The sequence below is a fragment of the Sarcophilus harrisii genome, chromosome 6 (assembly GCF_902635505.1).
Source record: "Sarcophilus harrisii chromosome 6, mSarHar1.11, whole genome shotgun sequence".
Taxonomy (NCBI): domain Eukaryota; kingdom Metazoa; phylum Chordata; class Mammalia; order Dasyuromorphia; family Dasyuridae; genus Sarcophilus; species Sarcophilus harrisii.
Genome location: NC_045431.1, coordinates 201,924,376 through 201,951,266, shown reverse-complemented (window position 1 = coordinate 201,951,266; position 26,891 = coordinate 201,924,376). Strand labels below are relative to the sequence as shown.

The window sequence follows — 26,891 nt, the reverse complement described above, 5'->3', positions numbered from 1 at the left end:
ACTTCTAGTTTAAGAAATAAGATTTCCCCTCCTAATGTCAAAAAACAGTTATTAGGCCTAAAATATTTGAAAGACTGATGTTTCAACAGTGACAGCAAGACTTTGCTGATAGGAGTGAAAGATCTTAGCATGTTGGTGTTTTTGCTTTTAATTTAATTTTATGAAGTATAGGATTTACTTAGGTTATAAAATTATTATTTCCTGCACATAGTTGGGAAAACCTACAATACACCCATGGAAAATGTGACATTTCTGTATAAATGCCCAAATTAGATGTAACCACCATGTAAAAATCAGAGAATTTTCACAAAGATTCCTAGGAATCAATGATCTGAGCTGGAACACAGTTTAACAGCTACGGTGTGCAAGAATGAAATGCTTACCAAATGTTGTGTCATTTCAACAGCAATAGGAGTAACCTCTTCACTATATTCGCAAATCATTTTCTGAATCACATTGGTAAGATCGTCATTTTCTGTTTCTCTTATGATATGAAGAAGAGCCTGCATGACAGGTCTAATGAATGGTGTAATATATTCCTTTGCTGCAAAACAAAAAAAGAGCTCTCGTTACTCATATTACTTCTTGACTTATCACAATGGCAAGCAGAAAAGGCCTGTAGAGGTGAAGTATTTTAACCTCAACTTTAAAGAGGGACACTGAGAAGAGGCCACCCAACTCAAAATTGGGGAAACCGAAAATCAAACACTCCATCTTCTGGCTCAAAAGACTGTCAGTGGCTCTTACCTTCCCACTACTACACTCTGCCTTCAAATAGCTTTAAAGTGAAAATGATACCCCTGGTGATAATTTCTTTCTGGGTTTCTATGCCCCATGGCCCAGAGTCACAGCTTTAGAATGTATAAGAGGGCGGCACTAAAAGACTTCCATTTAAAGATTCTCTATGTATAATTTCCTACACACACACACAATTATGGTAAGATTTATATATGTAGGTACGAGATAAATGGAAAGAACAACTAAAACCCTTAAAATAATGGTGTACAATTATGAACAAATTTTTTTCCCTAAGAAAGAGATGAGAAAATGTACTCATCATTGGAACATTTCTGAGACTATCAGTTGTCAGTGAATGTATTGGTTAGTTTCACAGAATTTCAAAATTCTTTTTTTCCTTTGGTTCTAGATCAGGATGCCATTCCGGGAGAGAGAAGGATATAGTTGGAAAGAAAGGAGATATGTAAATCATAGTAATAAGTTCACATTTAAAGGCATCAAAAAATAAGTTAATATAGAAATTCAACTTTGAAGTTTGAGTTTTTCAACAAAATTACTTTCTAATATTTTACCTTTTTCCTGATTGCTAATCAGAACTTGAAGGGCAATAGCAGCTTCTACTTTCACAGGCATCTCTCTATCATCAATTAGACAGCGTCTTGTCAGTTCCAAGGCTGTCTGCAGGTTCTGGTCACTCTTAAACTTCACTTCACAGAAATAATGAAGCACCCAGCAAGCCTTTAAAAGATGTGGTTAACAAGTAAAAATGCCTTATTTCAACCATATAGAATGAAGCTGTTTCTATAAATAAATTTAAAAAGATGAAAAAAAGAAGTCCTATTATAACCATGTGTTATTTGTAGCTCAAAATTTTTAATGTCTGGGAGTTTGGAGGCTGACCAGTGGTAGGTTTGTCCAAAAAGACGTCACTAGGCCAGTACTATGATCCCAAGTTTCTCTTTGGCTGCAGGATTATGTGTGAGCAGCAGCATCTGAATGCAAAACACAAACAGACAATGCTACCAGACACAGATGGAAACTGTGCACACAAGGCTGCAGCCATTTAGGAAATCTATGTAGAACAGACAAGCCAAAAGAACCATATACACATTATGAAGGACCAAAAGTAAACATTTTGAGGAAAAACAATCTTTAAAACATACTTACCCTTGCTCTCATGTAGCCTAGTTCACTGCTGAAAAGAGGGAACACATGATTCTGCAACATGTACTCCATCTGATCTTTGTAGATCTTTTTCTGTTGAAAAAAAAGAATCATTACATCTTTCTGACCAAATTATTAATCTTTTCCAAAATACAACCAACAGCAAAAATTAAAGTTGTGCCCATACTACCCTCTTTGTCGTCATCTATCAGGTTTGATGCTAAAATCTAACTCCCCATGGTTAATATATCACTTAGAAGTTTCTAAAACTGTTTGTATATGCACATATGTACAAAATCCACCCTCAGCTTATTAAAGCAAATCAGTTACAAAAAGGTGTTTACCAAACCTTTGATTTCACCTGTGAAAATAACTATGTGTGCATTTGCAGGAGGAGGGAATCTTAAGGAACAGCTCTCAAACCACAAAGAGCACTGAGAACCTTAAAGCCACAGAGCTCAAAGCTAAGAGGGTTCAAGATTAGGACCAGAACTCCAATCTTTTTATCCTTATCATTGTAAAATGAACCTAACAAATAAAAGTTGACCATGAAAATGTGTTCTCCCAAATTAGGTTGCAATTTTTTAAAAGGCCTTTTTTAAATATACAAGAATTTAAAATTTAATGAATTCTTTTCCAAGGCAAACAGTTCTTTTGTAATTCAAATATTCTCTCTGGAATTTCTTTCTGTTTTGTAAGCTCACAACTATTCCGTGTTTGAATTAGAAGCAAGGCCTACCCATCACAAAGGTCTGATTTTCCTTGAATGTCAATGGTATATGCATAAATCCATGATGCATCAATTAACAAAAACCAGCTGAGTGTTCAGGATATCATTCAAATAACTAGACACAAAAAGAGCTGCAGTGCCCCCACATTCTCCATCCCTCCCTACCCATCCCCCAGTCTCTATACCTTTAGCAGGATTTCAGCCAAAGAACCGATCATATGCAGAGCACCATCTTTTTTCCGAGGATCAGCATTTGGCTCTGTAAGAATCTGATAGCAAAATCCCATTGTCTTCTGTAAGACCTAGATTAAAGACAAAGAACATGCTGAGTACTCAAAAATAAGATTATTTTCTCCCAGAAATTTTTTAAAAAGAACATTCATAAAAGACATACAATGGGCAACAAAAATGTAAGGAAAAAGAAAATCATATGAAAATTATCAATTTGTTTCTTGTCTTTGGACATATTTTAGACCAATCAATCAATCAATGGCTCCACATGGGTGTGTTTTGCCTCTTACCTCTTTTCTCTTACTACAGGCTGTAAATAAGAGGGTCTGGGCAGCAGTAGTTGGAGAAATGAAGTCCTCAAACACATCTACAGGACAAATTGTACTGTAAGACTAAGAACATCTTAAATCATAACAATTCTCAGCATTTACCACAATTTATGAAAAAATTTGAGTTCATAACCTAGTTTTCCTAGTTTCTACACATAAAGTGGAGAGATAGATGTTCCCTCAAGTTCTTCCAACTTTCTCAGGCTCCTTCAGTCAAACCCATGAGTTACTGCTTTACTCTACTTCCACTCACACTGAACTCATCATGACCCAAAATGTTCAACTTCCCTAATTAGGTCATTCCCTTATCTGAGCATGATATATGCTATTAATAATGCTATTAATGATCATTCTTCCAAAAAATATTCTTCACCCTCAACAAAACCTTCTCTCAGACCATTTTCTCTGTTCTTACTTTACTCTCCAAATCAACCCAATATTGAAGGCTTCTCAATATTATACAACTCTCTATTTGAAAGTACTCTCAAATTTCTTGCCCTTTTGTCTTGTTGTCCAATATAAGTTCTAGTTATTCTGACAAGGGCCACCTTTACTGCTACCCACTGTTGAAGAACACAGATGGAAGCAATCTCACTGACTGGGTACATTATGAATTTCTTTTATCAAACTTCAATGAAGGCATCCTTTTACTTCCCTCTAATTGATTCTGTATTTCACTCCCCACAGAGTATATTCCAATTTTCTTTTCTCTCTCCAATTTTCCTGTAATTCCTCTTCCTTCCCCACCCTTTCCAATACGGATTCTGACGCTTAATTTCCATTCAAAGTGAGCTTTTTCTAGGGTATATTACCATCATACCCTAGGATTTTAAAATTTTATTTCTTCTTTTAACACTATCATTGATCTGACAGCCCAGTTTTACTTTTTTCTTCTGAATTCTCTCTCACATATCTGACATGTCATTTCTGGACTACTTTAAAATGTAGACATTGAATTTTCCATACAGTTCAATGGGAAGCCAACTACTTATGCTATATCATGTACCAGAAAAGCAGTATGAAGGTAGCAGAACAATCCTCATACAATGCTAATTTTACAAGAAGAATATATATATACATATTTAATATTTTGTAATATTTAAGACTAATTTTGTATTCATGCTTTCATGTATTCAAAATAAAATATTGCAATTAATAAGACTAGAGAGGCAAACCCGCGGAAAAATAAAGCACACTTAAAATATAACATGGCACTCCACTGACCAAAAGCTGGGATGCAATTTATGTTTTTTAAATATCCAAGTCCTTACCAAACTTCATGCGTATATATTCATAAGGATCTTCTTGCCAGAGCTCCTCATCAGCATCTGTATAGCACATCAATGGAAAAATAACATCTTGGATAATGCCCTGAAATTTAAAAGTTAAAAGTGACCTTTTTGGACTTGAAAGGCTACTATTATTTAAACTATATAATATACAAATCTTATTAAAAAGAATTCATTTGTCTCAATGAGTTATCTGCCTAATGAGTTATTTAACCCGGTCCTTTCTTCAACTTCTAATAAATTTATGAGGATTTGTAAGCACATATTAGATATTTCAACAACTAACTTAGTACTTTTATTATGTAATTTTAGGTCAAACTCATCAAATGTCAGAGTTCTATTGTATAAAATCAAACTGATTGTTTATAAAAATATTGCCAAATTACAATGAGAAATGAATCTGATGTGAAGTTTTGCCTGCAGGTTGTTTCCTATCATTTTAATTAAATAATGGGTTACCATCATAGATCTAAAGCTGTCAAAAACACTTTGGGTACCATGCAGTTCAATCATCTGATTTTACTGATAAGAAAAGTAAGGCTGAGCAAAATTAATGGGACTTTCTCAACATTGTACAAGCAGGAATCATCAGAGGCAAGTCTTAAATTCAGGTTCTCTGATCCCAAAGTCACTATGTTTTTCACAATTCCAAGCTGCCTGATTTTAAATGAGAAAAATGTATTCAGAGTATAAAGATTAAATCTCATGTTGAGTGGGGCACTCTCAGAAAAACCCAGAAAGCCTTCCATGAACTCAAAGCAAGAGCAATGTTATGGGATGATCAGCTGGAAATGATGTTGCTATTCTCAGAAATACAATAATTTAAGGCCACTATGAAGGACTTATGATGAAAAATGCTATCCATAACCAAAGAAACTGAATCTGAATACAGATTGAAACATACTTTTTTGGGGAGGGGATTTATGTTATATTTTCACAATATGACTTTTAAGAAAATATTTTGCATAATTTCCCACCATGTGCCTTCTCATTGGCGAGGAGGAAGGGAGAGAATCTGGAACTCAAAGTTTAAAAAGCAAATGTAAAAAAAATAAGATAGCAGATTAATGTTATATTGAAGAGGGAACACCAAACCTTCTTCCACTCTGCCTCAGAGGGGACTCCACCCCAAGCACAGTTTCATCTTTGTTGTGTAGGTGGGGTCAGCTCATTGAATTCAATTCAAATTCTAGTCCTAGCTAAAACCCAGGGAGGAGCCAATCTGGAACTCCACCTAGGAGCCCCCCTCAACTTGTACCCAAAACCCCTATTATAAAAAAGCCAAACTAAAAGCCTCTTTTCGAAGAGGTTCCAAACATGTCAGCCCTACGTTTGGCATGCCAAGGGTCTCTGCCCACTAGAATACTGTTTCTAGTGCCCTCTTCTCTTTACCCTTACCGATTTCCTTAACCAGAACCTTACTTCCAATCCCCCTAATAAACCTCTAGGTTTATTAATCAATCTAGGTTTTCGGGTCTGTAAATTCCTTTACAGAGGATCTTCCTAGACCTCATTTAATTTCTTCACCACTAGTAACCCTAATTTCGTTTGGTTACCCCAAATCTAAATCTCATCAATATGTTATCTTCATCATATGAGGATCAAGTAAACCGAATCATATCATTGAGTAAATAAAAACCATATTCGGGTGATTGTAAAGTTTCTCTCTATTCTATTTCTAAACACACACACACACACACTTCTTTAACAGCCCATCTTTAAAAGAGAGTCTTTACTTGTATATGAGGTTTCAGGTTCTTCCATGTGACAGCATGGGACACTCCTTGATTGATATAGTTCAGTGTCTGCTGTAGAACTCGAGGAGCCATATATTGTTTTTCTTTGTATTGATACAGCACCTTTAACAATACCTATAGAATGCAAATTTAACAGCTCAATTGATATGAATAACAAGACAGAAATGATTATTTACCAATAAATGTAATTCCCAAATCACACACCAAAATACTAATATTTCTTGTATCATAAATCATGACAACTTTCAGAAGAAAGATTTTTGTATATGGCCAAACGAATTAGTTTAACTTGATTATGCATATTTTCAGGAATGATTGTTTTTCTTTTTCTCAATAGGGAGTGTAAAAGGGATAAGGAAAGAAAATAAATTTGTTTAAAATTAAAAATAAAAAAGTTATAGGAGGAAGAGTGAATTTAGTTGGGGCTTAAAGAACTAATTTTTAGTTAATTTTTAAACTGGATCACCTTTATTTTAAAACAGCATGATGTCAGAATGTATGAATAAATTTTAAATCTACTATAAAGTTTCAATTTGTTCACTACAATGTTAACAGAATGTGGTATGCAAAAGGTAAATAAAAGGGGGCAGCTAGGTGGCAGTGGATAGATCACCAGTCCTGAAGTCAGGAGTACCTGAATGTAAATCTGATCTCAGACACTTAACTCTGCCTAGATATGTGTGACCCTGGGTAAGTCACTTAACCCCAGTTGCCTGGGGGGGAGGAAATAAAAAATATATATAGTAATTATATAAGTTAAAGAAATGTAAAGTTAAGAACAGATTGTCAAGGTAATTAAGCAAAGAAAATAAGAAAACTAAGAGGAACGTATTATAAATAAATCTTCCAAAATTGCTGAATTTCCTACTGTATTTCTAACTTTCATTTCCATAGTATGAATAATCCCTTCACCAATGATAATCCTTCAAATGTTTATTGGATGATTTCCATGAACTGCTGTGGTCAAAAAAATTTATGTTAAGAATTAGTCATTAATTACCTATTCTGTGCCAGGTACTGTGCAAACTCCTGGGATACAAAGAAAGACAAAGATAGTCCTTGCTCTCAAGGAGCACACACTATAATGGTAATGACAACATGTAAACAACTATGTACAAGCAAACTAGGTAGGTAGTTTGAATAGGTAGACTGAAATAATCAACAGACTGAGGAACTGGGGGAAATTTCTTTAAAAAGGTGGGGTTACTTCTAGGACTTCAAGGAAGACAAGAGGAAGAAATGAAGAGAAAGTTCTCTACATAGGGAAAGCCAGGGAAAAACAAAACAGAATCAAGAACTGGATTGTCTCATGTGAGGAATAGTCACTGGATTGCAGGACATGATTGTAATTGAAATCGAGACTGGAAAGGCAGGAAGGGACAGGGTTGCAAAAAGCTCTGCATGCCAGAGAGCATTTTGGATTTGATTCAATGTGATAAAGAGGCTCTGAATAGAGAACTGCCATAGACAGACTTGGTAACTACTACCTAGTAAACTAGGTAGGTAGGTAAACTAGTAGTAAACTAGTGTTTAGGTGAGAGACTAATTTCAGAGTCCAAACATAAAGCCTTCTCATGTCTGCAAATTAACACAAGAACTGAATTTCAGTCAAATCCAGAAATGCTATCAGGGAAGTATCACTCAGCTTATATCTAAGATAAGGGCTTTTTACCTGCTGGACACCAACTGCAAATGCTTTTAGGAAGACTTCAGCAAATTCATTATACTCCTTGGAAACATTGCCAGGACTTCCATACCTAAAACAAAGTTAAGATTCTCTAATAACATTTTGCTGTGCTGTAAAATAATTCCATCTTAAGGTGTGTTGGGGGAAAACATTTTTAATTACTGGTTATAAGGCAACAAACTTACCTTTCAAAAAGCCTTGCCAAGATATGTAAAGCCCACTTCTTGCATTTCCACCATGGTAATTCTGGCCGATCATCCTCTTCAACTTGAAGGGTTTCCTTTTGGAAGAGATTTTATTTAAAATTACATTAAGAAGAAGCTCTATTATGCTACGAGCATTACACCTGGAGAATCCAAAATTATTTCCCAATGCATAAATCTTCCATTAAAAAAAAAAAAAAGCTAGGAGTGATTAATAGTACCTCCACCAGTATTATGATGGTGTACGATAAAACTTCCAGATAAGGTGATGGCCATTTGAGTCTTTAGAACACATCCCAGAACCCATCCTAAGAAAAACATGCCTATTATTACTAATGAGAACTTTGAAATTTGAAATTCCACAAGGAACTCTGATTCAGTCAATAAATTATTTAAATAATACTTGGAATTCTTCCTTCATTTAAAATATCCAAAGTGCTTAAGGCTTGCAAATATCAGAACCAAAAGAATAAAGCAATAACTGTAGAACCATGCCAGCTAAAAATTTATTTTGGGCCCTTTCACTGAGAAAGGTAGATGGCTAGACAGGTTCAAAGTCAGAAAACCTTGATCAAGTCCTGCTTGCAACACATAACTAGCTCAATAACTGGACACAATCAATCTTCTTAGTGTCCCAGACTAATAAATGTCTCATTCTAAAGAACTCCAAATGGCGTTCTTTACACTAATAGAAAGTTAAAGCCAAATTCTCAATAAGTAGGCTTTTTACTAAGCCACCTCAAGAACTAATTCTGTAAATAAGCTCTGCAATGTGTACCACAAGCTGAAGACAACTGTGACTGAAATTTGCTCATGCACGAAATAAGACCTGGGGCAAGTCAAGACTCAATCTAGAGCCACTTATTCCTATGATTCAGGCAACAATTAGAGCTAGAAAGCTGGACCAGCTCTGGCTTCTCCTGACAGTAACAAAGTGACAAAGGCCTGACATGTAACTTATCCCACTACAGAACACACCTCATCAGGCTCTCCTAAGACAGCTTCCCCCAAATGTCACTTTGTAGCTGGTGACAAACTGATGAGGGGGAGGGATAAATAATACAGTTATAGCAGTTATAGACCACAAAAATTTTTAACTCGGAGCATAAAATCTTTAATCAAGATCAAGCCATCAATAGAAAGGGAACCTATTTCCACATTCTTTTCCCACATAAAAGACCATCCTTTCCAAATTATCTGAACCAGATTCCTTTCCTCTAATTGCCTTAAATTGGCTCCCCATCAACAAGGAAGGAAACTCAGATTTTTATCTCAGGATCAAACCAGCCTAAAATGTAGCAGCAGAAAGACATCATTGATATGGACAGCACCTAGTTCCAAAATTTTCTAAAGCACCTAGCCCCTTTGACACACATTCAAATGGAAGCATTTTTTTTGGAAAAAGACTGAAAATATTTAAGCCCCAACAAAAGCCAAAAATGACAACTCCCCACCTTAACCACCCAGAGAGTTCATACTTACAGGTGGCACATCCCTGTTTACAACTGTCTTTAGAATTTCTATCCATTCAGTCAAATTCGCTTGATTTATCAGCTCCAGTGGAAGAGTATACTTTAAAAGAAAAAGAAAAAAAAAACCTGCTTTAGACTGCACCAAACTGTTCATTTAGCATTCAAAATAATTTTTTTCCCTGTCTTTTCTGCTTAAATCTCAATACCCATTGTCAAGAACAACCATTGTACTTGCTCCATTCAAAGATATATTTCTGATTTATTTTAAGTAAACAGTCATATCCTAAAAGGACATCCAGAGTACCTGAACAAGGGCATAGAAGATCTTGAATATCTGTTTTTGAATGAGGACTGATTGATCAGACTGATCAGGAAGAAGTTGAATAAAACGATCCTTCAAAACTGGGAGGAAATGCTGCATTGCTGCTACCAATGGACTCCGTTCCTCTGGCTTCTTGTACCTTTGAGTTCAAATACAAAATATAAATATAAAAAAAATTCATAAAACAAATGCAACAAAGACAATTTCAATGTGATAAAGACATCTGACTTTTTCTTACTACCTCCTATAGAAAAAGCAAAGCAAAATGGACAAAAATAAAGGAACACTGGGCAGTACCAAATAGATTAAAAAACTTATTTTTACAATCAAGGTGACCAATAACCTAGAGCCATGACTAACAGCAAAGGAGACTATTTTAATTATATAAACTGAATTAACTATTATGTATGTCCCATTACATTCTTTTTTCTCTCTTTTTTTTAAATTTATTTTTTATTTAATAGCCTTTTATTTACAGGTTATATGCATGGGTAACTTTACAGCATTAACAACTGCCAAACCTCTTGTTCCAATTTTTCACCTCTTACTCCCCCACCCCCTCCCCCAGATGACAGGATGACCAGTAGATGTTAAATACATTAAAATATAAATTAGATACACAATAAGTATACATGACCAAAACGTTATTTTGCTATACAAAAAGAATCAGTATGTCCCATTACATTCAATAAAATTGATCTTTGAGACAATATAATTCAGAAAAATACTTTGAATCACCTCTTAGAAGGCTTGGTCAACTCAGTAGCCACTTTCTGGATGAAACCTTATACTCACTCCCAAGTTGCTAAGACTGTTCCCTCTCAGTATTTTTTCTATGTATATTCACTTATATGCCTCCCCATAGAATGATTGATTTTTTTGTCTTCTAATCAATTTATACTTTTTGCAATGTACACTTGGCATACTAAAGATATGTAAAAAAAACTAGTAAAAGATTTAGTTTTACCACTCTTCAAACTAAGTAAAACTTGAAATTAAGGACTGAAATTTCCTTTGAGCAACATAATCCTCTGCCCTATAAAATGAAGCCATTTCCATTTCTGGGTGACAATACTTTTAATACGATAAGAATGCAAATTTTTGGCTATTTAATTCTTAAACTGATTAAGTTATTGAGCTGACCATTACATCTAGTCAAAGAAGATGTATTCTATGCTATTAAGATGACTTGTGTATACTTATGTTATTTAAATATAATTACCCTTTCTACTTAGGGACTTTCCCCTTTGAGGTTTTGATTGGGTAGGTTTAAGAAATTAAACAGGAACTTTTTTTGCAAAATTTTCAGAAGCTGGAAGACACTTAAAAGCCAGGAAAAGACATAGAGATTACAACCAGACACTTAAACCAACTTTGTTTATACTAAGGTGCTATAAATACCCCATAAAAGAAAAAATGAATGAATGAACCACCAGATTTTCCTCTAGTACAAAAGATGAGCTGAAAGATTGTGAATTTTTTTCGATTGTGGAGATGCCATACTGCACCATTAACTCAGGACATGGAGAAGGGGATTACTGTAATGGTCACATTTTAATATTCTTAGTAAAATTTCAGTTTTCAAGATGCTATGCTGTAATTGCAGAAAAATTTTATAAAGTTCTAAGTTTTATGAGAGCTCATTAATTTACGAAAAAATTATTTGGAAGCAATTCAGAGGATAGAGTACTGGTTCTGAAGTCAGGAGCATCTTATTTCAAATCTGGCCTCAGATCCATAATACTTCCTAGCTGTGTGATTCTGGGCAAGTCAACCCCAATTGCTTCACACAAACAAAGGAAGAAAAATAAAAAATTGTTTGAACAATTTGACTCTCATGATTGAAATTAAACTATGGGATTTCATAATCTGATTCCCATTTCCCTAATATAAATACCTACTCTATATAGCTTATAATGGTCATTCCTATAGCCATCCAACCATAATTTCTCCATCCTGGTAGTGTACATTGTTCTTATTCATTAAAAAAATCAAATCAAAGGTCTTCAGTCAACCAAGAATTCACTGAGCATCTATCCTCACAAGCTATTTATTTTTCTTTCGTCTTTCATCCAACACTAGCATATGTCTTCTCTCAACTTTTATCCCACTTAGGAGCTGAACTTTAAACCAAGAAGCGAAACATTTATTACAGACTTTCTATGTGCTAGACAGTGGAAATACAAAATCAAAAAGGAACATTCTATGGGAAGACATATTAATGAATGTAGGCAGAAAAAAATACTCAGAGGGAACACCCTTAGCATCTTAGGAGGAAGGGTGGGGTTTCATCCAGAAAGTTGCTACTGAATTGACCAAATCAAGGATTCTAAGAAGATATGCTGAGGAGGGAGGGCATAGCAAGGCCAAGGTGGAGTAACAGCAGATATGGGAAAGTAACCTAGGAAAAGGAAACAAGATTATGTCATACTTTAAAAGTATGACAAGTAACACCAGCAATATGGTTCTAGGTTCAAATTTAGTTACTAAGGAAGGAGTAAGAATCATGAGCTATATATGAATCACAGGATTACAAGAGGAAAATACCAAATCACATTCAACAGTTAATTCAGCAATTCAAAAGTATGTGTCCTAATGTGTTATGTAAAGAAATGCTAGAGAAATGCTAGACACTCAGATTTTCCCCAAGTATATATAAACCACAGCTTATGAATGACATACGTACTCATAGTTTTTCACCAGCTGATAAAGGCAAAGAAGGATTCCAAGCCAGCAAGCACTGTTATCAGATTGGAGATAAAAACCAATCTTGTCCACAACTGCAGTCCAGCGACTTGGGTAATCATGTTTGATTATGTGATGAATGCACGTAGTAAGCTGTACCCTGAAAGTAAAGATATATAAATGCTATGAAGACAATTATTATACATTTTATTAACCTGAATTATATGCAATTTCAATTCATGATTTAGTCTTGAAGGATGCATAAGTAACTGAATATCACCAAAAGCTCCATTGACTTATATGGCAATAGACAGAGCTGGAGCCAGTATAACCTTGGGCCATCAAGCACTAGCTATTTGATTTAAAGTCATTTCTATTCTTGCAATATTTTTCCTCACCTATAAAACAGTCCTCCCTCTTTCTTAGAAGTATAGGAAAGAAACAAGTAGAATATGATTAACAACAAAGTAAGGAGCTGCATTACGATCCTTAAATGGAATGTACAAAGAAAAAAACAATCATTATAATAATGCAAGGTGTTATAATTATCTAACAGGTTTCCTCATTGTGCTCAAGTCTTAATGTCTGAAGAGGATCATTCCAGGATAAAACAGACTTCCTCTGTACTTTTATAATAAAGGAAGTTGCCACTACAATTAAGTGACAGAAGAATTTGTCTGGTTTGACCTTACCAGGTTTTGAAAGTTTTTAGTTTTGAGGAAGGCAGTGAAGAGAAAATTGCTAACTTTCAAAATAATTCCTTAGAATGATCCTCCCCAAACACACTGACTGCCAAACATTATAGATCTTAAAAAAGACCATCCGCAATATAAATCATAGAATTGCTTAGTAAAAATGACTCAACACATATTATTTGTGAAAAGTACAAGAACTTTTTAGATTATAACCATAAACTAGACATACTACATTGTTTTCTTTGGTCTCTGCTACTTAAATTTCAAAATGAGTTAATGAATTGAGCTTTGTTTTTAAAGACAGAACAAATATGATATTTTTGTACCAATGAATAACATTTAAAAAATACCTGATAAGTTCAGGAGAGTGAATAATAGCTTCAACAATATTTTCACGGATACAATGTCGATCTTCCTCAGGAATTGTATAAGGAGGTATTTCCCCTGGTGTGGTGTCCCTATCAGGCCAATACTGAGTTATCATATTTTTCAAATAGATAACACCTGAAAGATATTGGGACAGTTGGACAAAAGAATAGTTATGTGCCACAAATAGCCTCGTTTTGTCACTGAAGAAAACTTTCATTAAAGAAATACTTTCAGACTATCTGATTTTTCTAAGAACAAAATAGTCTCAACATTATATTAGAAGTTGACTGAGTCCTATTTAGTAATTCAGTACAGACTAAATAAAATGCAATGATGCACAGTTCCTTTTTTTATGCATAAAATTTTTTTTTCAAATAATAATAATAGGAAAAAAAATTAGGAAAAAATAAAAAATAAAAAAAATAATAGGGGCAGCTAGGTGGCATAGTTGTAGAGCACCAGCCCTGAAGTCAGAAGTTCCAATTTGGTCTCAGACACATCCTAGCTATGTGTCTCTGGGCAAGTCACTTAGATTGCCTCAGGGAAAAAAATAGCTTTTTTATTTTTCAACATTTGTGGAAAGATAGCTTTCAACATTCACCTTTGCAAAACCTAGTGTTCCAAATTGTTCTATCTTCCTTTCCCTCTTCCCCTGTTCTATCTTCCTTTCCCTCTTCCCCTAACAAGTAATCCAACATAGGTTAAACATGTGCAATTTTTCTAAACATATTTTCACGTTATCATGATCCATAATTCTTAAAGAAATTTAATTCTTAAAGATTTCAAGGTACTAGATTTGAAAAAATAAATTATTTCTCCTTGCCTAGGAAAATAGCAATTTGCAATACTGCTCTAAATTATTGGTAATTTGTTAAATAAGGTGTTCTTCTATGCTTTCAACACTGTACCAAATTTAGAAATGACTTAATGTGCCACATGGCTTTGATAATCAACAATATTTCGCTCAATGTGAACCACAACATAGCATTTGCATTCTTTCTGTTGTTATTTGCTTGCTTTGTTTCTCTTTCCAGGTTATTTTTACCTTCTTTCTAAATCCGATTTTTCTTGTGCAACAAGATAACTATATAAATATGTGTGAGTCTGTGTGTATTGTATTTAACATATTTAACATGCATGGGACTGCCTGCCATCTAGGGGAGGGGCAAAGGGAAGGAGTGGAAAAGTTTTAACAGAAGTTTTTGCAAAGGTCAATGTTGTAAAATTACCCATGTAGGTTTGCAATAAAAAAATTTAAATTCAAAAGTTTTACCTTTAAAAAAAATAATTCATTCAAACTATTAAGAAAATAGTTTATACCACAATGCATAATTACCGCAAGTGCAATTTTGTTTCAAAACATCATTTAGAATAACAATAGATTCAAGGGTAATTTTTACTACATTCAGTAGTCAGCACTCAGAATGCTGAGATTGTCTAACTGCTAGAAGAAGAACATATAGATTTATGGGTGAGCTTTAGACATGTATAAATGCAAGTTATCCTAAATGAATCAAATACTGATTACGAAAAGCGCTGGTTCTGTGATTTGTAATTTATTAATGTGTTTGTAAAGGGGCTGACCCATTTCAAAATAAAGCTCAACCATTTCCTGACTAATAAGTGATACAACTGGAGCTAATTATTGCCATTTTTCCTTCTATTTGCAACTCAAATACTTTGCACTTGTTTTTTGTGTTTGTCTTGGGGGAGACAATTGGGGTTAACTGACGTGCCTAGGGTCACACAGCTAGTAAATGTTAAGTGTCTGAGTCAGGATTTGAATTCAAGTCCAAAGCCAGTACTCTATCTACTGAGCTGCCCCTACTATATACATTTTAATAAATCATCAAAAAGAACAGGCAGTGTTCTGGTATTCTTCATCAAAGACTAATTTTCTTAACATAACTAAACTCTGAAATTTGCTGAAAGTATAATCTCAAGTCATCTTGAACTAAGGAGATTCCAAACTCATCATAAATGTGACCTACATTCTACTGCTTAGAATTTGAAATGACTTGAAATGAGTAATAACTCATCCAAAAGAATAAACCAAGTGACAAAGTCCACAGACAGCACCAAAAATCAGCTGAGAATGCTCTCAATTCTTTCTAAGAAAACGTACAGAAGCAAATTCATTTTTCCCATTCTAAAATGTTCTGATCTGTAAAATAAGGTTTAGAATAAAAATTGATAAAATGCATAGTTTCACAAACAAGTTGTCCTTGAATTTTCAAATTAACCATTAAAAAAACACTACAAAAAAATACATAAAGGAAGATTCCTTGGACACATCTTTCTAAGCTTTATTAATACTCACAAGCTCACATTTACTAAGGAGAAATGTTTTGTGTTTCTAGCATAAACTGAGGCATTTAAGCTGAAGTGACGTTCTTCCAACTGGCCCCCTAATAAATAGGCAATCGTGACCTAGGATGCTGGCCCTTAGCCCAATGGGCAGAAAAACCACTAAATTGACATGTCATTGGGTAAGTCAGTTCAATTGTGAACATTTAAAATAACATTTGCACATTCAAAAGAAAAATATCTCTGCAAACTTGCCTGCCTGTCTCACTGGTAAATCCAGCTGCTCGGACATGGTAATTTGTAGCAGAGTTGAAACAAAGTTCACGGACTTGTGGGCCTGCAAAGCAAAGGAGATGACTTTTAAAAGCTTCTACAATTGAATAAGAACTACCTATGATAGTTCAAACAAACAAATGTTAAGGACTTCTTAGCCTCCAATAATCTGTACCACTAATCCCACCCAACCCCTATTTTTCCAGATTGCACAAGCAGGAACTTCCAGTATTCATGCTACTATACCCAAATGGGTCTCCTGTGCTCAGTGGCTCCTTCCACACTATTCTCACTATCAAAAATGGATCTCACTACGCTGCCTGCTTGTTTCAAGGCCTAACTACAAAGTACAAACTCCTTAGAATCTTCCCTAATGAATCCACCCAGGAATGAGCTCTTCAATTCTCTGAAAAAATTAGTTCCTTTGACATTTATTTACTACTTACATGTATACAGTTTTAAGTTTCTGAGTAGGATTGCAAAACAAAACTGCCCACATGCCATTTTACATTATTTAATATACAGTTTAAACTTGGTTTGAACAAACATGAAGTTTGAACAAACTACTTCATGAAAGTAGTTACACAAGCAATCATCCTCTAGATATTAAACTGGCACATTTAATAGCCATTAAAAAGAACATGAAAAATATGAGGAATGGTCTGAAAGTTATTATACAAACCCTTCGATTAGAACATCACTTAACTAGGCAAAAAGCCCAAGTGGATAGAAAGAATGAGTATGTATGTAATTAATACGTATGCTAACACTTTTTTAGTGACAAAAGGACTGGAAGGAAACTAAGCAGATGCCCTTCACTTGAGGAAGAGTGAAACAAACTGGCACATGAAGGTGACAAAACATGACACTGCTATAAAAAAAACCAGTTAAGACCAACAGAGAGATGCATAGGAAGACAAACTGATAAGCAGAGCAATGAAAAATGCATAATGTATTTTCATTGTAATCAATGTAAATATAAAGTACAAAAAACAAAAACCCAAGACTGAAATGAAATCACACTAAGTTGATAAAGAGAGATAAGGAGGCTACTTCCTCCTTTCTAAGTAAGGTGCTAAGATTATGGGGGTATTATCAGAATCATTAAATTTGATTTTCCTGAACTCATTTTTCTTCATCTTTTGTTATATAGATGGTTCTTTAGGAAGAAAAAGGAAATTGGGAAATGAAGGTAATGTAAAATACTACCAATACCAGCTAAAATCTAAATAGCTCTTAAGATTTGACAAGTCCTCTGCTTAGTGCTTTGACAAGTATTATTTCATGATGAGGGGAATTTTAGAAAACCAGGGCAAAGTTATATGAACCAATACAAAGAGAAGTAAATAGAATCAAAAGAACATTGTAAATGGGTAACAACAATACTGTAGAATGATCAACTATTAAAGATGTTACCTTGATCAAGAAAATGATAATTCTAAGGGACCCATGATGAAAAAGGCTATCTACTTCCAGGGAGCAAATTGAAAATGAGTGAAAAGGTTTTTTTTTTTTTTAACATGGCTGATCCAGCCCAGCTTTTTCCATGATTTCAATCAATAAACAGTTAATCAAGCATTTTCCCCATTTAATAGTTTTTATTTTTCCCAATTACAAATTTTTTCTTCCTTCTTCCCTTCCCTCTCCCATCCCCAAAACAGCAATCTGTATAGATATACACATGAAATCATTTTAAACATTTCCATTAGTCATATTGCAAAAGAAAAATCAGAACAAAAGGGAAAAAACCCAGAGAAAGAAAAAGCAAACAAAAAGGGTGAAAATAATATGCTTTGACCAAAATTCAGTCTCCATAATTCTCTTTTTCAAATGCAAATGGCATTTTTCATCTCTAGTCTATTTAGAATTATCACTACATTACAGAGAAGAGCTAAAAATCTATCTTGGTTATCACACAATCTGTTACTTTGTATAGTGTTCTCCTGGTTCTGGCTCACTTCACTGGGCATTAGTTCATCTAAGTCTCTTCAGGCTTCTCTTAAATCATCCTCCTGAGCATTTTCTGATAGAACAATAATATTCCATAACATTCATATACTATAACTTATTCAACCATTCTTGAATTGATGAGCATTCACTTACTTTCTAATTGCTTGCCTGTACAAGAAGAGCTATCAAACATTTTTTCACATGTGGGTCCTTTTCCTTCTTTTATGATCTCTTTGGAATACAGACCCAACACCAATGTGAGAGGTGTAAAGTGGTACATCAGAGTCGTCTCAATTTGCATTTCTCTAATGACTAGTGATTTGGACCAATTTTTTCGTATGACTATAAATGGTATATAAAACATTTCAAAATTGTCCGTATCTTTTTACCATTTATCAAGTACAGAATGACGCAAATTGCTATATTGTATCTGAAACTAAATTTGAATTCAGTTCTTCAGGCCAGGCCCTCTACACACTGCATGAACTACCTGCATCAACAATATATATCAAGAATTTTGGGTACAAATTATGTTGTGTTGATTTCTTGGCAGTTGTGATCGGGATTGTGATCTCATTGGTATAAGTAACTAGATGAGTAGCCTTCCTCTATCAAAGCAAGTTACTAGGCAAAAAGCCCAAGTGGATAGAAAGAATGAGTATGTATGTAACTAATACATATGCTAACTTTTTTTTAGTGACAAGAGGACTGGAAACAAAGTATTTCTCTGCAATTTATAGTCTTAAGGGAGACCCAGTTAATGTTGGTCCATTTTCTACCTAACAACTAAGATGCCACTTCTATTTTATTGCTAGAACTACACATTCTTCAAATATATGGAGGAAATCAAAATGGAATAATCACCACAAATATGAACTGGAGGAGCTTGTACTCTAAATAACAGCAGGGTCTTTATCTACCTAAGCAAAAAAGGATGATCCATGATCCATCTAGACAGTAAAATATGTAAAGCAGGAGTGCTGAGCTTCAGAACCCCCAGGTTTTCAGGGGCTCCTCACCTTGAAAAATTATCAGCACCTTTTCCTCCTGTGGAGGTCCAGAGCCTCTATTTGAGGAAAGGAGTCCAGGTGAACCATCTTTCTCTCCCCCATCACAGGTTTGCTTCTGACTCGGAGATAATTGTCTCCATGAAGGTATCCTCCAACTCCATCTCTCCTCCTTTCTACTTTTCAGCTTCCATGGGCATTGTTTACCTCTGTTAGAATACTAATTGTTTGAGAAAAGGGATCTTTTTTTTTCTAAGCCAGCCGCAAGCAACAAATATAAGTCTCTTCTCTCAAGGAATTCACATTCTAATTGGGGAGACAGTACAAATATATGTGAAAAATTACAGCTGCAAGTCAAGATGGATAAGTCCTATGGTTCTTAGGGGTACCTTGAGTTTATCCAGTGTGTAGCTAGTGGGGATGGCTTAAAGGCTGAACTGGAAGCATAGAAGTTTATTGACTTTCCTTGCCTTCAGTTTCCTCCTTTACAAAACGAGTATATTTACCAGCTACTGCTGATACCTGAAAATGCTGCAACATACTATATAAATCAAAAAGATTTGAAAAAAATAAGCATTCCCCACACACATCCTCCTCTCCCCCATATTCCAACAGTAATGAAAGGCATAACAGTTTAAGAAAAGAACATGAGACTTAAGACCAGAAAGGCACTTATTAAGTGCCAGACACTTAATAAATGACTATTGACTGACTTAAGTGAGTCCTGGCTCTGAAACTAACTTTATAATCACAGGAAAATCAAATACAAATACACTGCTCCTGGAAACGTGAACTGGTTCAAATCTTCTGGAAAGTAGTCTGAACTGTCCTACAAAGTATGAGAGTGAGCACACAGAGCTATAAAGCATAAGAGGTCAAAGATATAGGAAAAAGGTCTTATGCAAGTATTTGTTTATAAAAAAGGTCAGGTGCCCATCAATTAGGGAATGAATGAACAACTTATAAAATACAAATCAATACATAGAGAATTGACTTAAATTTATAGGAATACAAGCCTTTCTCCAAATGATAAATGGTCAAATATAAACAATTTTGAGATGGAGAAATTAAACCATTTCTAGTCATGTGAAAAAATGTTCTAAATCACTATGAGCAGAGAAAAGTAAATTAATAAAATTCTTAGTACCACTACACACCTCTCAGATTGGCTAAGATGACAGGAAAAGGTAATGCTGAAGGAGATGTGGGGAAACTGGGACATTAATACATTCTTGTTGGAGCTGTAGACTGATAAAACCGTTCTGGACAGCAACCAGGCCAATTCCAAATAAACTTGTGATGGAGAGCCATCTGCATCAAGAGGATTTTGGAGACTGAATGTGGATTGCAACAGTACTTTTTTTTTTTTAATTATATATTTTATTATGTAAATTATTAAATTATTATCAATTATCAAAATTACGGGACAGCAAATTAGTGCAGCTATCAGACAGAGTACCAGTCCTGAAGTCAAGGTGATCTGAAATCAAATCTACTATCAGACACTTAACAAGATTTTTTAAAAAAACAAGCATTAAGTTGAGACTCAGAAATTAAATCACTGTGCTCATTACTCAGTGATAAGTGAGAGCTAGACAGCACTGAATTCAAATTATTTAACTTGAGAAAAAAGTTTGTGCTTTTCTCCTTATAAGGAATTATTTTAAATACACGCAAGGATGAGATAAGATACTTGCTCAATCCTCCTATATCAGTAGGATTATTAAGAGTAGGGCTCACTAGAAAAATAAATGATTAAGTGCCTTTAAAAAAATGAATAGAATTAGAAAAATTTGTGCATGAAAATATCTACATTTTACCTACATATTTTATTGTATCTTACACAATCCACTATTTGGAACAGTAGGGTTTAAGATATACAAATTTAGACAAAAGGCCTCTGGCAATCTAAAAATTTATCTTTCAAATTCGTCCCTGACCCTTGAAATCTTTGTAACAGAAAGCAATTAGAAAGATGACTTAAAATGTAAATGCTGTGGGTAAATAGGTGCCTAAACAATTCATATAAAATGGACAGATTCTTTCCTAAATAATGTTTTGAAGTAAATAAAATACATATTGAAATAAGACTGATAACACTAACTTTTAAAGTTGCCCAAGAATTCAATCCCATTGAAATGAATATGGACCATGACATAGCATTTCCACTCATATCTGTTATTTGCTTTCATTTTTAGTTTCCTTCTCAGGTTATTTTTACCATATTTCTAAATCCGATTTTTCTCATGCAGCAAGATAATTATATAAATATGTATACATATATTGCATTTAACATATAATTTAACATATTTAATATGTGTACCGGACTGCCTGCCATCTAGGGGAAGAGGTGGGAGGAAGGAGGGGAAAAAATGAACAGAAAGTTTTGCAATGGTGAAAAATTACCCATGCATTTTTTGTAAATAAAAAGCTATTTTAAAAAAATTAAATCCCATTACATCCAAAAAGAATCAACTTCTTTTTTAAAAAGATAAATCATTAAGTTGAATCCTAATTGTTGATTCCAATGAATCAACTGTGCACACCAGTCTTGTGCCTCACTGTGGAATGTCATAAATTTGAATAAAATGGCAAACAACAATGAAAAACTAAGAAAATCTCAAAAAGTTTTGATATATTTCTAAAACCAGTATGCAGACTCTTATTTTAAACAAAAGCATTTTTAGTTAACTATTCCATGATTATTGTGGCTTTTATGAAAATACCAATTACCTAGAGTTTTTTCAACAGCTAACTGGGACAAATTAAAGCCCACTGGCAAATGCCAGTTTTACTTAAGGTTGGACTCTTGGTTTAGGGATGATTCTGTATTAAAGTTACAGTCTTCGTTGGCATAGTTCTTAGTTGGATCTGTCTGACCTGAATACTACTTTTAGGGAAATTGTTGGTCTTTCTATAGCCTACTGATAAATTTCAATCTATATATAAAGGTAATTGAAGCATCCATATATCCAATGGAACTGCCGATTTAAAAATAAAAAACATTATAATAAATGTTTTCAGAGAGCATTGTGTTTATAAATAATCCACATAAATGTAATCTTTAGATATTTAGAGGAATGAAATCAAATGAAATGAAAATTGTTAATGGTTCAATTCCCTAAGGTTCAGTGAGAGCATTAAAATAATCTGGCAAACTTTTCTTGTTTAACTTCCCTATTAAAATTTCATTATAAATTATCAATATCAAGATCCCTTTGTGGAAAATGTGAAAATATGGAAGTAAATACAACTTGTCTAGACAACTCAATCCAATAAGGGTATTGGTCTTATTAACATCTAAATCATCAGTCATACCGAGTTCTCTTTAAGGTCACTATTTTAACGATTCAAACAAAAATAAGCCCATGTGGCATATTAAAAAAAAATAAACAAACAGCAATGCTTATAGATTAATAAACTCAACTTCCTTTATTAGGCAAATTTTTGGATATGTTCCTTTAAATAGGCAAATTTCACATGGATATGTTCAGTATCCTCAAGAAGTTATTCAGCGCTAGACATCATGGTAGCTTATAAGGATGGTCATAATGGCAGACTACCATAGCAGCTAGCTGGTCTAAGTCTAGAGTCTTTAAGTCTAAGTCTCTAGTCTAGCTGGTCTAAGTCGCTCCCACTTCAAACTGACCAGAGAGGAAAGCAAAGGTAATACATACTTTAGCAAAGTACTTTAAAGAACATGGATTTTAGAATTGAAATCATCCCAGTTGAACTTTTTTATTTAAGACAAGACAAATAAGGCCCAGAGGTCTCCTCTGGGATTTATAAGTGGCAGCTAAGTGAAGTATGAACTAAAATCTTCTGACTTGCATTCCATTATAACCACTGTCAATAAACCAGTAATCTCTGCCTATCAGCATTTAGTGAAGTGAAAATTGGAATAAATATGCATTTATTTGCCTGTCAGTTCCAGTCCTCAGCCAACGGGACTCAACAATTAAGTCAGCAGACTTTTATCTCCAATTTACACAGGCTTCCATAATCATTCAGAACTATTCAATTCCATTTAAAAGCTGAGCTCCAGTTCTGTGACTACAGCTATCTTAGCCTCCACTTCTTATTCAAAAGACAACTTACCATTCAAACATAATCAGCTTCTGGTATCCCTTAGCTTTAACCTGACTCACCTAATTCTATGTCAGTCATTTCAATACTTTGGACCTTTAGCTCCACCAATTCCTGGGTCAGTTTTCACCAATTCTGCTCCCAAGTCTCTGAGAACTGCTGCAATGTCACAAATTCATGGTAAATTTAAGTAGCCATTCACTATTCTGCTCAAAAAAAAAAAAAAAAAAAAGAAAAAAAAAAAAAAAGAGTCATTCACTCTTATATCCATTCCATATAGGCTATTCCAAATCATTTCCACAATCAAGGTCCCAAATTCTCTACCTGCCACTTAAAAAAACACCTTATCCCTTTTTAATCATCTTGAAATGTCTATCCTTTCCAAGGCTAAACCCTACAAATGTACTCATGCCTATTCTCATATTTACATGGCTTTCTTCTTGTTAAGTTTCCATAATAAGAGCATAATGTGAAATTGGCAAAAATTTTTTTGTTTAACTTCCCATGCTCCTATTAAAATCTTATTATAGATCATCAATATCAAGATTCCTTTGTGGAAAATATAAAAACTACGTAAACACAATTTGTTCTAGACAACTCATTCAATCCAATAAGGTTACTGGTCTTATGTCTTACCGTCCAAATCATCAGTTATGCTAAATTCTCTTTAAGATCACTATTTTAACCATTCTTTTCTTCTATCCAACAAAGATATTAGGACTTCATTTAAGCTAGTCTAAAGTGATTAATATTAACTATTAATACCTTCTGACTCAGAGTTCCCGATACATGTTGGGATATATCACAAGGAAAAAATTGACAAAAAGTGCCTATCCATACTTAAATATTTAGTGCAGCTTTTTGTAGTAGCAAATAATTAGAAACAAAGTAGATGCCTACTAAATGGAAAATGGCTAAATAAGTTGTGGTACATGAATGTAACAAATTACTGTACTTTATGTAACAAATGATGAATATGTTGACTATAGAAAAGCATGGGAAAGAGTTATATTAACTTATGCAAATAAATCAGAACCAGAAAAATAATATATACTATAAATATAGCAAGTAAACAGAAATGGAAATATTAAAAAAAACCTACACTTAAAGCTGTTAAATTATAATAACCAAACTAGACCCCAAAGAAAAGACATGAGAAAATACTTAAATGCTCTCCAAGTCTTATTTCAATCCAACATGTTGGTTAGTTTTGCTCAACTACTCTTTCCTCTTTATTTTTTGTTATAAAGGAAATATATAAATATCAGGGTAAAATTAAGGATTACAAAAGATCTAGCAACTACTCTAGGTCTTAGAATATTTGTAGTGCAAAAGAGCTAGCGTTAAATTGTAATCCTGGCTCTAAAAAAAAAAAAAAAAAAGGCCCAAACCCCCAGAATATACAGGAAAATTCGATATATATATATATATCTCATTCAGGAGAAATATAAAGCAAACATTAAAAGATCAATTATAAGGAACTCAAGTTCAAATTGTTTACTTCATAGATGTGGAAATATTAGTAGTACTTTTATGATTGTCATCGTGATTATTTTGAAAGAAAGGTGTATGATGGGGTGATTCTAAAAAAATAAAACTCTAGGGAGAGATTAAAAAGGAATAATTATCTCAAACAAAATGAGGCATAAAAGGAAAAACTTATACAGAAGCTAGTAAAAAGTAGTTGGGATCCTACTCTCTGGATGAGAGGGAACAAATATACATACATGCATGCATAAGTGTATAAAAGTCTTTTAACTTCAGAAATAAGAGGAAAAGGGAATAGGTGATGAGAGGAGATAAATGGCAGGTAGATTAAGAGCAAGGTAGTGAGTAGAAATGAAGCAGAATGAAGAGGGATAGGGTAAATAGGGCAAGGATAGTGAGGCTATGTTAAAAAAAAAACTTACATGCACATAAAGTCAATTTAAATAAATTTAAATAATTCATTGTTCATGGATAAAATCAATATAGTTTTAAACACAACAATTTTACCAAATTAATCTATTCAATGTCAACCCAATTAAATTACTAAAAAATTATTTTACCAAGTTAGAAAAAATAAGTTCACTTGGAAGAAAAGGGCAAGGAAAAAGATGTAAGGGAAGTATAATGAGCAGTATCAGATCTTAAACTTCATTTTAAGGTGAGAGTACTGTTAAAGCATAAAGAGGATATTTTTACTTTTTTTTATTATTAACATTTTTGATACATAAAACCTATATAAACCAAGATTACATAAATTGGGGAAAAACTTTCATAGACAATCTCAGATAGAATGTGATTGGGTTAGAAAATTACTATTTGTATTAAGAATTGATGAGCTAATTGATTTACAAAACTTGGACTTACAAAAAATGCTATTCACTCACAGTAATAGGAGTTGAAATAAGCATAATAGGATCTTACATGTAGGAGTATATATTTATAAATCAATATATATATATATATATCCACACAATTGTAGTTTTCTTCAGGGTGGGAGTGGGAGAGACAAAAAGAGCAAGAAGTATACAGCACAGCAAAGAACAAAAGAAAACCAACAAGGAAGCAAAGAAAACCTGGGCAGTTTTGAAAACTGTAGTATTTATTATATAGTTCTCTTGAAATAGAAATTTGTTATTTTATATTGAATCTTTTTACAATCTGCTGTGTACGTAGCAATGTTTTCTTTCTTTTCTCATTTTTGTATTTGTTTTAAAAAATTTACTGAAAAAGTGAACTAAGACATAACTTCAGGTTATGACAGGGTCTAAGGAGAGTTTATTCGGGATGGGAGAGAGTGGGACCTTTTTTGTAGATATCAAGGGAAAAAACCAGTCTATATAAAATCAAATGGGTTAAAAAGTGTACTGATCAAAAAAAGGAAAATCTGCTGGAGTAGTCAAGAGCAGAGAGGGGAGAGGATCAAAGACCTTGGCAATGAGGGCTACTTCCTTATCAGAGCCTGGAGTAAAGGAAGGGAAAATCAGAGAATATGCACAAAGAGTTAAATGGGTGGAATAAAAGCAAATAGTCTGTTTCTCAGTGAAGAAGGTGGGGTGAGGAGGGGCTAGTTGGGGGGAAGGGGAACTGTGATGTGAGACATTTCATGAAAGAAAAGATTTGAAATAGCCAGAATGGGAAGTTGAATCAAAAAGTAGTAAAAGGATTGGTACACTGCAGTGTAGTTGACAAATAACATGGCCTTCATTTCCAGTTTTGTTCAATATCACTTTAGATTTCATCAGAGGAAAGGAAGGTGGGAAGGCAGTAAATTCAGAGGAGTGGTCAGAACTTTAGATAAATGGCTCAAATGAAGCAGCACAGTAAATAGGGCACTGAACATGGGAATGAAGAAAACCTGGGTTCCTAGGCGACCTTCAAATACTATCATTGTGACATTGGGAAATCACTAAAACAATCTGATTCTATTTTCTCATCTGTAAAATGGGAGTTGGGTCTGATGGAATCTAAGGTTCTTTCCAGCTCTAAATCTGATTCTATGAAGCACAGAAGAGAAGAAACTGACTTGGCTATCTTGAAATTGGTTAAACGCTCATTTTAAATTGCAGGATTTTTCCCTCCTCAAAAGTTGAGAAAGGTGGGAGAACTCCA

General features: G+C 34.0%; 1 protein-coding gene and 1 non-coding gene across 3 annotated transcripts in view; both read right to left on the bottom strand.

Annotated features, from left to right (window-relative positions):
- Window positions 1-26,891, bottom strand: part of IPO7 (importin 7) — a 48,314-nt gene that overhangs the window by 12,156 nt on the left and 9,267 nt on the right. For both annotated transcript variants that reach the window (XR_004230338.1, XM_031943142.1), the window contains exons 2-15: window positions 16,234-16,315; window positions 13,653-13,806; window positions 12,609-12,767; window positions 9,905-10,061; window positions 9,611-9,700; window positions 8,111-8,205; window positions 7,911-7,995; window positions 6,218-6,352; window positions 4,464-4,563; window positions 3,154-3,230; window positions 2,818-2,934; window positions 1,906-1,995; window positions 1,311-1,476; window positions 384-544 (exon numbers count right to left, since the gene is read on the bottom strand). Coding sequence is in view for 1 of the 2 variants with exons in the window: in XM_031943142.1 (XP_031799002.1) it covers window positions 384-544; window positions 1,311-1,476; window positions 1,906-1,995; window positions 2,818-2,934; window positions 3,154-3,230; window positions 4,464-4,563; window positions 6,218-6,352; window positions 7,911-7,995; window positions 8,111-8,205; window positions 9,611-9,700; window positions 9,905-10,061; window positions 12,609-12,767; window positions 13,653-13,806; window positions 16,234-16,315 (1,668 nt within the window). In the remaining variant the exon portion in view is untranslated. The remainder of the gene's footprint in view (window positions 1-383; window positions 545-1,310; window positions 1,477-1,905; window positions 1,996-2,817; window positions 2,935-3,153; window positions 3,231-4,463; window positions 4,564-6,217; window positions 6,353-7,910; window positions 7,996-8,110; window positions 8,206-9,610; window positions 9,701-9,904; window positions 10,062-12,608; window positions 12,768-13,652; window positions 13,807-16,233; window positions 16,316-26,891) is intronic.
- LOC111721438 lies at window positions 1,613-1,795 on the bottom strand. Its single transcript, XR_002770634.1, has one exon. It is a non-coding gene; the product is annotated as a small nucleolar RNA SNORA23 (small nucleolar RNA).